At 44.3% G+C, this 13,825-nt stretch overlaps 1 protein-coding gene across 3 annotated transcripts in view; it reads left to right on the top strand.

Annotated features, from left to right (window-relative positions):
• si:ch73-212j7.1 (centrosomal protein of 170 kDa protein B) overlaps positions 1-13,763 on the top strand; it is a 19,740-nt gene extending 5,977 nt beyond the window's left edge. The window contains exons 7-16 of one of the 3 annotated variants that reach the window (XM_024291340.2): positions 1,965-2,066; positions 2,204-2,716; positions 5,225-6,264; positions 6,472-6,648; positions 6,748-6,862; positions 7,248-8,963; positions 9,419-9,659; positions 9,735-9,894; positions 11,731-11,868; positions 13,060-13,763. In XM_024291340.2, the coding sequence (XP_024147108.2) occupies positions 1,965-2,066; positions 2,204-2,716; positions 5,225-6,264; positions 6,472-6,648; positions 6,748-6,862; positions 7,248-8,963; positions 9,419-9,659; positions 9,735-9,894; positions 11,731-11,868; positions 13,060-13,152 (4,295 nt within the window). In that variant the 3' untranslated portion in view covers positions 13,153-13,763. The remainder of the gene's footprint in view (positions 1-1,964; positions 2,067-2,203; positions 2,717-5,224; positions 6,265-6,471; positions 6,649-6,747; positions 6,863-7,247; positions 8,964-9,418; positions 9,660-9,734; positions 9,895-11,730; positions 11,869-13,059) is intronic. The other 2 variants (XM_024291341.2, XM_024291342.2) reach the window with 2 other exon arrangements.
• Positions 13,764-13,825: the final 62 nt, after the last annotated feature.

The raw sequence follows: 13,825 nt of genomic DNA, 5'->3' as shown, positions 1-13,825 counted from the left end.
TCAGACCTCTCCTCAACATTTGCCTGCTTTCATGCTGCCTCATACCCTTTGGACTTTTGAAGTTTAGATGTTTATTGGCGATTACTTTTAAAATGAGTGAGTCAGGCTCTTTGATCTAATCTAAGATCTCACTTAATTGTGACTTTGTTGGTTAATATACTGTAATTGCATACTTTTTCCTGTATCCAGTATGCACACATAAGAGACATACTGACATGGCTCTGCTGTAGAACCCCATAGTGTTCCAAGGCCAGGTGAGACACATAGTCTTCCCTTGGACTTCCTTCCTGGTGGGAAATGTCTTTAGTACTTTCCCAGGAGTACTATCAACCACTTTTTCTTGATATGGAGAAGTAGTGTAATGTGTATCTACCTCCTCCCTTAACCTCAAGTGGAAAGTCCACCAACCCTACAGAGGAAATTTGTTTCAGCCGTTTGAATCTGGGAGCTCCTGTTTCTGTCATGGTCCAGAGCTCCTGGCCAAAGGTGAGGATAGGAGCACAGATTGATCAGTAAATCCAGATTTTTGCCTTTTCCGCTCCTTCATTACTACAACTTCAACTGCATTGCAGCAGCCACTGCACCTGTGCACCTGTTATGATCACGCTCCATCCTTCCTTTACTCAAGGACAGGACCCCAACATACACCATATTAATCCCGAAGGAACTTGAAATCCTCACCTTGAGGCGAGAGCCCTCCACCTGCCAGGAGGGGGCAAATCCCCCTTTTTCCAGCTAAGAGCCAAGACCATAAACGTGGAGGTTCTTATTGACCTTCCAGCCCCTTTTCCTTTACCTGCAAACTGATCCAGAGAACTTCCAGTGTAGATCCTGATTCAATAAAGGGAACAGAACATCATCTGCAAAGAGGAAAAGATAAGATCCTACAATCCCCAGAGATTGTACAGAGACGAGGTGGTCCTCCGTAGAGACCTGTAACTCCATATATCCAGGACTACTCGCCCTGCAGTTGGAACACACTCTGCGCAGGCCCGGCTCTGGGCTGCATAGAGCTCTGAGCCCCTCGTAGAATTTGAGATTACCGGAGCTGGGGCTCGAACCGGGTAACGCTGCACAAGCATGCTAACTACCTGTGCCACTGGTCAGCCAATAAACTATTGGAAAGTAGGGGGATTTGAGCTGTTAAAGGTCTTGGGGGGGGAGAAAACCACTAGATTCAAAGTTAAATTTGTCTTTTTTGACCAAAATGCAGCAGGGAGTGAGTTTCCAAAGAATTTTATATAAGTAAAACAAACAAACCTCTGCTTCGAGCCAGTGCTTCCTCCTCTTCCTTTTTTCATCCTTAAAGTTATAAAGAAAGCACCATCAGCGGTAACAGCGCCCCCCTTTTCCTTCCCTCAAACCCAGACGGTAGCGACAGGAAGGGAGGGGCGCTGCACCGCAGAGTTCTTGATTACATCAAACTTTGGAGTTGTTTTATTTTCATTTCTCTTTTTTATTTTTGCATGAAATGAGTGGTGCGTCAAACTGTTTAACAAATAAAGAAAAGAGAAAATATTAATATATAATCATATATAAGTAAAGATGGTGACCTAGTCCTAGGTTGCCTATGCCCAGGACCGGCCCTGCTCTACGGTCCCCCTTTTAAAAAGAGTGACCCTGACCTCGGTCTGTCCATCCAGTGGCACTGTCTCTGACGGTAGCGCGATGTCACTAAAGCAGATGATGCATGACGGCCTCACAAGGTCCAGATCCTAACGGTACTCTTCCATCCCTGATGCCTTGCTGCAGAGGGTCAAGGCAAATCAAATGAAGCCATTTTTTAAAACTTACCGTCACTGATGATCCATTTAAACATTCCTTATTATTAGTTATTCAAAACATCTGAATTTAATCTAACACTGTCAAATCAAAATGTTTTAATCCGTTTTATTGAAATTAAACTCTCATTTCTTAACATTATTTTTGACAATTAAAAGTGTGTGTTTGTTTCTGTGTGGCAGAGGCCCCGGTGAGTCGGCCCACTCCTCTCTACGGCCAGCCATCCTGGTGGGGGGAGGAGGATTATGGGAGTAAAGTTCAGAGTAGCGAAGAGCCTCTTCCAGGTAAACACTTGACTGTTTGAGTGTACTAATGTGTCCTGCGACAGACTGCTGACCTGTCCAGGTGTATCCTGCTTTCGCCCATCAGTCGGCGGGTTAGGCTCATGTATTCATTCAGGCCGTGTTGTGTGTGTGGTCAGATGTGCAGAAAAGCGCCCCTTCTGTGGATCCCGGCCTGTCCGGATCGCTGTCAGATGCACAACCGGACTCTTTGTTTCCTTCATACAACCGTGAGCCCAGCTACTTTGAGATCCCTACCAAGGATTTTCAGCATCCTAAAACTATAGGGGGGGAGCTCCATGAAATCCCAACTAAAGACACGGACACGCTCGTGACCCTGCCCTCCCCTCCTAGTCCCACCCCCCCTGTTGTCCAGAGTCACGCCTCCTTCACTATTGAGTTTGACGACTGCACTCCTGGAAAGATCAAGATCAAAGACCATGTCACAAAGTTCTCCACCCGGCAGCGGCGGCAGCAGGCTTCGCTCACCAAGACCAGCATCCCCCCTGCGCCTGCAGAGATGATGTCAGCAGAGAACAAGGTTGCTGATTGGCTGGTTCATAGTGATGTCAGTATGATCAAGAAGAGAGCTCCAAGCGAAGATGTTTATAGCACCAAAAGTGATCTTGCTATGAACATCAAGCTGCTGAAAGGTAAGAGCTACCGTAGGTACCGTTCATGTTTGGTTTATTTAGAAACAAATTTGAACAATGTGAAACATCTGGATTGAAATATTGAACTGTAACAATATCCTGATGTAGTTTGTATTGATATGAAGTTCAGGGGTTTAGTGCTAGAACACATTACACTCCAGAACGAATGATAATGCTGCTCTTGTAGAATTCATTTCACAACCACAAATGAATCTTTTTCTCTCTAAGTGTGCTTGTTAGATGAAGTGTGAATCATTTCATGCAAATTTAAATCACATATTGTGATAGTCTGTAAATATGTGACACAAAATGCTGTTTGTGAAAATCCTGCCTCCATCTGGATTGCTCTGTGCTGTACAGTACACAGCTCCTCCTAAACACACTGAAGTCTGGATGCCATCATAACAGATGGAGCAGCATCACCGCACCTGTGAGCGGGATGTGAGCGCAGAGCGGGGGGGCTGCAGCATTCTTCTTTCAGATGCTCCCTTTAGTGAATCGTCTGCCTCCATCTGCCCAACTCAAATCCAGAAAAATAAATACAATATGTACCACTTTCATATCATATTAATGCACAGTGGGGATTGAAAGTTAGGAACCCCAAATGCTATAGTGAAAAATGGAAAAATATTCTAATGCATCAGATTACAAATGAGACATTCTTTAATATGTAAAAAAATACTTTATTTCCATTATTTATCCTTTCAGAATATCAGAAAGGAAAATAATGGTTTGTGCAAAGGTTTGGGCGCCCTGCAGACTTGGTACCCTTTACTGCCCCCCTTGTCCAGTATCACAGCTTTAGAGGCTTTTTGTATCCAACAAGAGTCTTTCAGTTCTTGTTTGAGGAATCTTCATCCATTCTTCTATACTAAAGTCTTCCAGACCTCAGAGACTTCTGGGATGTCTGTTCCTCTCTGCTCTGTTCAGGTCTATCCATGGATTTTCAGTGATGTTGAGATGATTGGGAAGGTCACTGCCAAACCTTCAGTTTATCCTCTTATTGTAAGCCAGCATGGATTCTGAGATGTGTTTAGTATCATTATCCATTTGGAGAAACCATCCGCTCTTTAACTTCAACTTTTTCACAGATGGGATGAAGTTTGTGTCCAGAATGTGCTGAAATCTTCTGGAATCCATTCTTCCTTCTGCTGGTGAAATGTTTTTTTTAACTTATCCTGTCCAACAGCTGAGCAAACAGATAAGAGCCTCTAGTGTTGGGCAGATTTTAATGTCACAATAGGGTTATTCATCTTCTGACACGCAAAGTGCATATTTGTATAAACCCCTTTTGTATTTTATGCTAAACTTTATTTATATTGATTATGTTTGTGAAATGTTTCCTGATCCGCTGGCTTCAGTACAAGCCCAGAACATGATTGTTCCACCCCCATACTTAACAGCTGGACAGAGGTTCTGTTCATTAAACTCTGGACCCTTTCTTCTCCAAACGGACCTTTGCTCATTGTGGTTCCATGTGAACCGGGTCGGTCCACAGAACTGGTTCCAAGTGCATCAGGCTTGTTTCTATGTTCATCTGTGAACTTCAGAGGTTGAGTTTTGAGGTTTTCTTCTGATGACTCTTCATTATTTGAACAAGTCTCTCTGACAGTAGAACAGTGCAGCACGACTCCAGAGTCTGCAGGTCTTTCTGGAGGATCCTGCAGTCAAACCCGGGTTTGGACTTGTTTTTCTCACAATCCTGCAGCTGCTCTGTTGACTTTTCTTGATCTTCCAGATCTCGCTTTAACTTCCACTCTTCAGGTTGACTGACATTTCTTAATGACATTCTGAACAGATGATGTTAGCATCTGAAAACTCTTTGCTATCTTCTAACAGCCTTCTCCTGCTTTGTGAGTATCAACTGTTTTCAGTTTCAGTCTTCTAGAAAACTGCAGGAAGTACTCATCATGCTGATTGGTGGAGCAAGGTCACATGACTTAGATTATTTAGAATCTTTCAGATTTAAATCACCTGTCTGTGCAAACGATGGTTGTGAACAATCAACCACCGTCAGGTCTCAGCTTTTCCAAAGGGGGCGGAGCATATTATCAATTCTGCAGGTGCCCAAACTTTTGCACACGCCATTGTTTTGTTTTCTATTATTTTGAAAGGGTAAATGATGGAAATAAAGCTTAACATTTTTTGACATGTTAACAGAATGTCTCATCTGTAAGCTGATACCTATTGAGGATTTTTACATCTTCCCTTGATTCTTTATGCACAATAATATAATATTTTTCCCGGGGAGCCCAAACTTTCTATCCTCACTGTACACAATACATACTAATGCATAGCATTATTGCTGTGAATTTCAATTTTCTAATCAAACTTTACTTATAGTTCAGTTATATCTACTATCAAATGTTTTCATTTTAAAACTTCAGTCCAACAACTTCCAGTTCAGAGGAAACAAAATCCTGTGTAATATTGAGTCTGTAATATTAGACTCTTTATGACTCAGTGTTTTAGATCAGGGTTGCAGAGCGCTGATGTTTGTGCTGTTAGCAGGTCACCACCATGATGATGGAACCCAGAGTGATTCAGAGGATCCTGTTCTCAAAGACAGAGGTCAATCTTTTCCCTCCGCCCCACCACAGCAATCAGAGAGGTCACAGCGCACCCCCCAGTCAGGTCCACCTGTAGCTCCTGCAGAGGAGCTCCTGCAGTATTCTCCACCTACACCAGCTCCAGCATCACAGATGGCCAACAAGCCACTGTCCCAAAGCCCTCCCCAGCCTCCATCGCCTACAGAGATGCCTAAACAAGCCCTCCCTGACCATCTCTCTCAACAGGCCTTCATCATCGAGTTCTTCGATGACAATCCACGGAAGAAGCGCTCTCAGTCCTTCACTCACAACCCCGCTAACACTGACTCTTACTCCACACTCAAGACAAAACTGGAACGACGGAAAGGTGGGGAGAGGCCAGCATCAGTGCATGGGCATGTCTACCCTACCCAGCAGGTAACCGTTCCTCTAAAGAGCCAAGGCCATGCAGGGCCCCAGAGGTCCAGCTCTCTGAAGAGGGAGAAGACTGAGGGGGAGGGTGCTTCCTCAGCTTCCACGCCTCGCTCTTCATCAGGAATCATTATTAGGTCCTTTGGCAGCATTGGTAAGAAATCAAAACTCTCCCAGGAATTTTCTGCAGAAATCCTCAAAGACTCTGGTGAGAAAGACACTTGCCCCACCAGAGACAAGATGCCCCCCCCTCCAAAGTCTGCACCTGCTGAGATGGTTACCCCTTATTATACACGGATGGCATTTCCACCTGAACCCCCTTCACCTTCTTCAGTGTCCTACCCCACGTCCCCCCCACAGCCTCTGGAAGTGTTAAAGCCCCCATCCAGTACGGTTGGCAGGCTGGACTTTTCAGCCCACACATCTGAACCCCCCATGTCCACTTGTGCCCGTGAGGGAGATCCCAAAGATTCCCAAAGGATCCTGAGGCACGAGGAAGATGACAGTCTGAGTGACGCTGGGACGTACACCATTGAAACGGAATCTCAGGATAAAGAGGTGGAGGAGGCTCGCAACATGATCGACCAGGTAAACCGCCTCAACATCCCGCATGAGCTGCATGTTTGGGTCTTAGTGTGTTTTTATGTCACTTTTGTCCTGATTACATTTCTTTACCAAAATAAAAGGCAAAGTCAAGAACTATTTTTTCCTCCATAATTACAGTTATGTGAAAGGTCTATTAAAGTATACATGTGACCTTTGACATCTTGCTGTTTCTTGCTGTCCCACCAACAGGTGTTTGGTGTCCTTGATTCTCCAGAGTACAGCGGTTCTTCACCTGGGGTCTACAGACCTGTTATAAGTGATGACAAAGATGGGCAAGATAACCTGCCATGTGTGGATAGATCCACAGAGTCATTCCATAACTTTGTCCAAGTTCCAGTCAGTTCCCCCCCAGCAGCCCCTATAGAGGTAAACTGGATTGGGTTTGATATAAAAGTTTTTCTGCCTGTTGGACTTATTTTAAAGAAAGTCTTTTTTTTTTCTTCACTACCATATTTTTGTCTTCAGATTCCTGTTCGCTCAGTAGATCTGGAGGGACCAAAGTGGGTTTCCCACTGGGCCAGTTTAGCTGACACTGGTGTTGACTCTGGTTCCACTCTGCATCAAGAAGGATGTCTGGAAGGTGGCCTATCACTCACATTAACCTGTGATGATTCACCAACATGAGCTGCTTAGGATAGGATTAGGAGAAATTGTCATTCATCCACTTTTTGTTTAGCCCTTTTAAATGTGTCTTTACAAGAGTTTGGGCTTTTTTTTTTTAGTAGTTTTTCTTACCAAGAAGGAGGGTCTAAGGGCAGGAGTACTCAGTTTAGTCTGTTTAGTTTAGCCACCAGCTGTTGTTTATATTTTATGACTAACTTCTGCTTTTGTACAATTACTAGTGTAAAGCCCAATGAAACAATTGTTTTATTTTGGGCCGTATAAATAAAATAAAAGCTGAATTGAATTGAATTGGGTTAAGACATTGCCGACTTAAACTGATGGAACAACGTCTTGTTTTATAGATTTGCACTGCATGAGCCGCTCAATGGGAACCTTCAGCTACGACAACTCTGACCTGGAGTTGAGCCACAGCGGCAGGACAAGACGACTGCTCCCTCAGGTGCCTCTAGAAAAGCTGGACTGCATCACACCAAGTATCTCGATTCGACATGAATCTCACCTAATCCAGACACCTTCAGACCGGGTTTCTGCTCCAACCCACACACAGGAGTCCAGCCAGTGCCTGTCTGTTCAGGATGACGTTGACCCTGACAGCCTTAGTGATGCCAGTCGCTCTGACGATGGTCTAGTTCTGGAGAGAGCAAAGAACAATCAGGCCAGGAATGAAAATATACCGGTCTGTACAGCAGGCTTTCAATTTAAAGCTGAGGAGAAAGTCTCTCCCTCTAACAAGTCCACCTGTTTTTATATTGGTTCTGATGACTATCCGAGCAAATCTGATAAGGTGCGCAGTCTAGCACAGACTGAAAGAACACGAGAACCCTCAGCCAAAGCTCCCCCTACAACAGTTCTGGTCCGCCACCTGAGTGGACATGAAACCAAGAGGACAGGTATCAAAGCCAACAGTTCTGCTCCAAACCTCCAAACGCAAGACAAGGACACCACCTCTGCTAAGGATAGTTGTATTTCCTGCTTTGTTCGGCAAGAGAGTTTCACGAAAGACCAGCCCAGGGACGCAGTGCAGATAAAAAAACTTCCCCACATCTCCAGTCAGCCATCTATCAGAGACATGGAGCAGAAACAAGGAGACATGCATGACGCTCAGTTCTTTTTTCAGGAGCCTGCAGGTTCTCTGTCTACACTAGAGACAAAAATGTCTTCATCGGGTTCTGGTCGGAGCTCCAAGAAGGGGGGCTCCTCCAGTCAAGTGGACAATTCTCTGTCAGGTGAGTCCGATGTGGACTCTGCAAGCACAGTGAGCCAGGTCAGTGGTCAAAATGCTCCAGTCAGCTCCTCCTCTAAAAAGCGTGCAGCTATCAGCATTCTTCAGAAAGAGAAGTCCTCTTCCAGTCCCTCCATCCAAGCAAAAGGCCGGCAGCCCAGTGCTCGAGAACGCCTTTCGGAGAAGCGTCGCAACCAGATAACACCTGACGCACAAGGTAAAGCCGACACAGGGATGCGCATGCAGATGCGCCGGAGTGCAGGTAACTGTGGCTCTCTGGATCTCACAAAGCATGGTGTGCTTCCAAACTCAAACGATTCAGCTCCTTCAAATCTGGAAACACCCGGCCCATCCACTCGCACCAAGAAAAGTGTTGCTCCCCTTCAGAGAGAAGATGATGGAAAAACACCAAAAACAGCCAGTCAACAAGTTCTAACCCGGTCCAACAGCCTGTCGGCTCCAAGGCCAACTCGAGCTTCAATGCTGCGACGTGCACGGCTGGGTGAGGCTTCAGATAACGAGGGTGCTGAGACTGACCGGGCCTCTCAGAGTTCTGACCATACCCCTGCTCCAACCAAAGGCTCTGCTGAGGGGAAAAAGCTGTCCAGGTTGGACATCTTAGCCATGCCCAGGAAGAGAACTGGTTCTTTCACAGGTCCCAGTGACACAGAGTCTTCCCTCACCAGTCGTTCTGGATTCTCTGGTCGCAACGTAGACACAAGCAGGAAAAATTCAGTGGTTGATTCCCGCCAATCAGCTAGTAGAGGCTCCAGAGGTCCAGTGAAGCAGTCACTGACCCGAACCCGTTCCACTGGTGCAAAGTACTCTAGCAGTGGTGAGCCATGACTTTCTTTTTAACCTATAAATGGTGTGATTGAGTTACCAGTTATCTGCTTTTCCTTTTGGAAAAACGTTGTTCCTGTTGTCGACTTAACTTCTTCAGTGTTTGGGAGTTCATTTTTTAAAGTTCAATACAGAAAATTGACTCAGAGAATACCTGGTCATGTTTCTAAATGGTGTTGAGAAAAATTTCATCAATAAGGTCACTCTCAGTTGCTCATTGGCCAGACTCAAGTGACAATTATGGATGTTTGAATTTATAAACTCATTGTAAATGTGAACTCTCCCCTCCTCTCTGGGTTCAGTCTATGCAACACCACAACGAAAGTCAGACGCATGTTTGTGCAGCGTTTTCTTCTCCTATGTCAGAACCTCGCCTCGAGACTTCAGTCTCATGCTTTTGGTGCAATCATTTTGATATGATATTGCAATAATTTCTGATGATTGCAGGCACACGTCGAACACAGAAGGGCTCAGACTTGTCTTCCTCCGAGGAAGAGTACGATGCAAACCCTGGCACATTTAAATCCAAGCGTTCCTCAAATTTGACCGCCTCAGTCCAGACTCCTCGCAGCCAGCGGACTGCTGCCACCAGATCCAAGTCTGTGTCCTTGGAAACAGAAGAAGACGATGACCAAAACGATGTTGATCCGTACCAGAACTGGTCTACACATAGTGCCGAGATTGCAAAGTAAGATCTGTGCAGCTCCCTGCCTGGTAATGAAGTCAAGCCTGTACATTCACTTCGCTCTCGTTTCTGCTTCAGGCTTAGTCAGGATCTAGCCAAAGATCTGGCCATTCTGGCAAAAGAGATTCATGATGTTGCTGGAGACGGGGACCCTCCAAATCCTGAAGGGGGCACCACCACCTCGACTAGTTTGCCACATAACAACACACCAGACTGCACCATTTCTGCCAGGGACGAGGTGCGTTCTGTAGAAACTTGCATAAATCATCTCTGCACTTTTTTTGACAACTGGGAACACAGATGTACTGTATTCAAAACCAGCCCTTTGGCCTGTTGTCCTGCTAAAGTGTTGTAGTCCTCCATTAACCCGAGGACAATGACTGTGTGCTGGGTCCTCGGCTCTGCGGAACTGTGTTGTACAAGAGTTGAAAACCCACATTCAGTCATTGGAACTAGTTATTTAAAGGCCATTTTATTAGCTGCTAATAAAAATAAGTACAAGAAGACATTGAAACAGAAAACAGGCAAATTTGAACCAACCTTCTTCATCTTGTTCAGTAACTTTAGAACAAAGATTACTCCTTTCAGGAACGAGCAATGGCCGTAGTGATGTTAAAAAGGGCACAGAAAAGGTTTGGAAACTGGCTTTTTTTGCATTTAATTCATATAAATCAGCTCAACTGCAGCAACAAGAAGAACACAGCAGCATTTGCAGCACATTTTGGATTGTTTGATTTCAAAGAATCATTTTTTAAACACTGTAAAAGACAATGTCATTTAAGAATATGGATTAGATTGCATCAAAGGATCTCCAGCTTTACATACACAGCTCAACTTAAACCAATGCGGTCTCTGTCAATGACCCATGAGTGATACCAGTGTCCCTTGCTACTTTAATTAATGGTGTTTTAACAAATAATGATTAACTTGCCTGGTTATAAAGACTCTGATGCCATACGGTGCTTTCAATTATTACATTATTTATGACATGTAACTACCCTGGGTAAATACAAATATCCCCAAATGGCCTCAGATTTTGCATTAAGCCAGAGACTGATTCCAGTCTGGAAATGAGAAGTCCTCCTCTGCTTTGACATATCTTCTGTTCAAACAACTCCATGTTGATCCTGCCTCAAATGTTTTTCTTGTTGCTTGACTTATCTGGGATTGAACTTTGACTGGTTAGCTTTCTGACACAAACAAGAATTAGATAACGATCAGAGAATTCTAACAAAATCCAACTTCACAGCAGCTGTGATCAGTACACTTGAAGATAAGAGCCTGTTGTGTTCCCAGTTTAGATGCACCAGCTGCACCTGTGTCAACCCGCTGCATCCTTACAGACTGAACTCACCAGCTTTACCTCTCATATCCCTGTCCTGCAGATGCCATTTTTTCCAAACATCTTAGGAGTAACATGTGATTGGTCCGTCATCATCGATAACTCTCCATGACTGTGCTTGATTGACTTAAGATCCAAGCAATTCTTATTCAATTCCTCATTGATTGATTGTGTGACATTATTAACCACAAACCACTGAGGTGCTAAAGCTCATCTGGGCGTAGTCAGTAAAGGAAGCTGTAGCCCAGAAATGACAATGGACCCTGACTTCATTGAACACCTTCATTTTCTGGTTTAACCGATGACTGGATTTAAATGTGAAACCCACTGAGCAGTTCATTTAATGAATGAGATTCAGCAGAAACTGACAGGGTAGATGCGCTCAGAAACCCACCGGTGACCCTTGTGACTCTCACCATCAATAATGAGATGACTCAGTCTTTGGCATCTCAGTGGTTTTGTAGCTAATGACTGTTGATCTTTCACCATCAATGAACTGGTTTAGCCGATTGTCCTGGTCAGTGGAGCTGTGAGTGTGAGGTTCCTTGCACCCCCACACCTTCCTGGGACAATGGAGATGTATGTCAGTAGAGGGGAAATGCATTGGTACCCCTCCAGCTCCGCAGTCACACCCCCACCTGCTGCATGCCTTCACAGAGCACAGCCTCCACCCCCCCCGCACCTTGCTAAGGTTGGATCACAGGAGCCAGACTCCCTCTGCTCTCTTTCCAGCTGGTCCAGCATATCCCTGAGGCCATTTTAAACCACCAGAAGCTTCCTCCAGGTCCTGCTGAGGTCTTGGACCTGGACGCAAATATGAATGAGCCAGATCCCACTTCTAAGCAGTGGCAGCCGTGGAGCCACAGTGAGGTCGCTGTCTTATTCTACTGAGGCCCGTTTCACACTGTAGCTCAGAGATCCAGCATGAACTTCTCTCCAGAACCTGATTTCAGGATGTATCTGCTTGATGTCCCCAACGTCCATCCTCCTTAGTGCACATTGATAGGATCAGAAATTCATCTAAATAGTCGGTTTTAGTTCAGTTCAGCTAAATTATATCGACAAATGTAACTTGATAACTAAAAGAAACAAACAAATAAACCGTCTTTAGATGCAGAACAACAAACACCTACATGTAGACGGAAAAGAGGAGCCCAGTGCATTTTGGGACATTAAAAGCACTATTAAATGGTTGATACTACAGGTAAAGTTGAGTGGGGACGTGCATTCCAGAGGCTTATACTACACTTTAGATACAATTGAAAGAGGGATTATCCTCTTGCTGGTGAAAGATGGATGTTTGTCTGATAGTTTTCTTTACAAGATGAAGGATTGCTTGTTAGAATATTATGTTTCTCACAGTTAAACATGTGCAGTCGGCTGTACTCCTCAGCAGCTGGACAACAGCTTGTAATGTGTTTGATCTGTTGTCTTCCACATGATGTTCCAGCCTCTCCCGAATTTACATTCACATTTTTCTACTCAAATGAATTTATCACCCCAGCTAAACGACACAGTCACTTAACAGGTGATGGGCTGAGATACAAATGTAAACTCTTTAAAATAGATGTTAAATATTGGGGTTTTTGTTATGAGAAAAACATTTTTGCCACTAGACAATGATAAAGCAAGCTGTAGTGTGTAAATACATAGAAGTTGGTTGGTATGTATTGTATTGTTTATCTTATTAAATGTCTTAAGTTTCTTTGTTTCTATCAAATACAATAAAATCCTTGAACTATGAATCAGAGAAGGATTTATAGGTTTGCATAGACCTTTATCTCCAGACCTTTTTTGATCTATTCTTGAGGATGAGGCGGAGACGTGGGGGGTACTCTGTTCTTCATTTTAAAAGACGTTCTCCATAAAGCTGGACTGGTTGTTGGGCTGAGTTTGACCCAATGATTTCACTTTCCAAGACTGAAAAATTACTGACCCCCACCCCCCAAAAAACTGTTTGAGGATAGCCAAAACTCTTCAGCTCACAATGGCAGCAGGTTGATTGGAATGAAGCGCTGATGAAGAGGCTCATCTTCCTTTTTTGTGTGTGAATAACTTCAGGTGATGCTGGACAATGTGATGCTGAACCCCGTGTCCCAGCTCTCCCAGGCTATCCGGGAAAACACGGAGCAGCTGGCAGAGAAAATGAAGTAAGAACAAGTTTTTGAGTGTTCCTATAAAACCCAAACAGTCTGATGTTCAACCATAAAGCTGACACACAGAAAACACTAATATTCTAATTCTATGGGTAATTGCAGTCTTTATGAAAGCAGGAATATTTTGTCCTCTTAGTGTTAAATTCCATGCTTGCCTTGCCTGCACTCTGAACTTCTTTAAAAAATGATGGTGTCAGAAAATGCAACCACACATCCCAACACTTTGGTGTGCCGCCACCAAGTTCTGGTCAATTCAGAGGGTTGCCTAAAGAAAAGCATCTGGAATAAAACCAAAGCCAGATTAGATGGGAATCTCTGTGGACCAGGTGAGACTGTGATCTGTGGTGAGAGCAGATGGAGGAACAGCAGGTGGAGGTTTGTTTTGATAAAAGAGAGGAATGAAGGTCAGCTGCAGCAAGACAGAATCTAATTGTAAATGAGAGGAACTGAAGAGGAACGGTGAGGCTGCAGGGAGCAGAGATGGAGAAGGTGGAGGACTGTAAGATCTTAGAGTCAACAGTCCAGATCAACAGAGTTGGAAAGAGGGGAAGAGGTGTCTGTAAATACGTTAGAACAGATGGAGGAAAGTTTCAGGTATGATGTGTTACCAAAGAGTGTCATCAAGAATGAAAGGAAAGCTGTAGAAGACTCTGGTGAGAACAGCCATGTTG

This window comes from Oryzias melastigma, linkage group LG24 (genome assembly GCF_002922805.2).
Source record: "Oryzias melastigma strain HK-1 linkage group LG24, ASM292280v2, whole genome shotgun sequence".
Taxonomy (NCBI): domain Eukaryota; kingdom Metazoa; phylum Chordata; class Actinopteri; order Beloniformes; family Adrianichthyidae; genus Oryzias; species Oryzias melastigma.
Note: the sequence above shows the minus strand (reverse complement) of the source record. Positions and strands in the feature narration are given on the sequence as shown.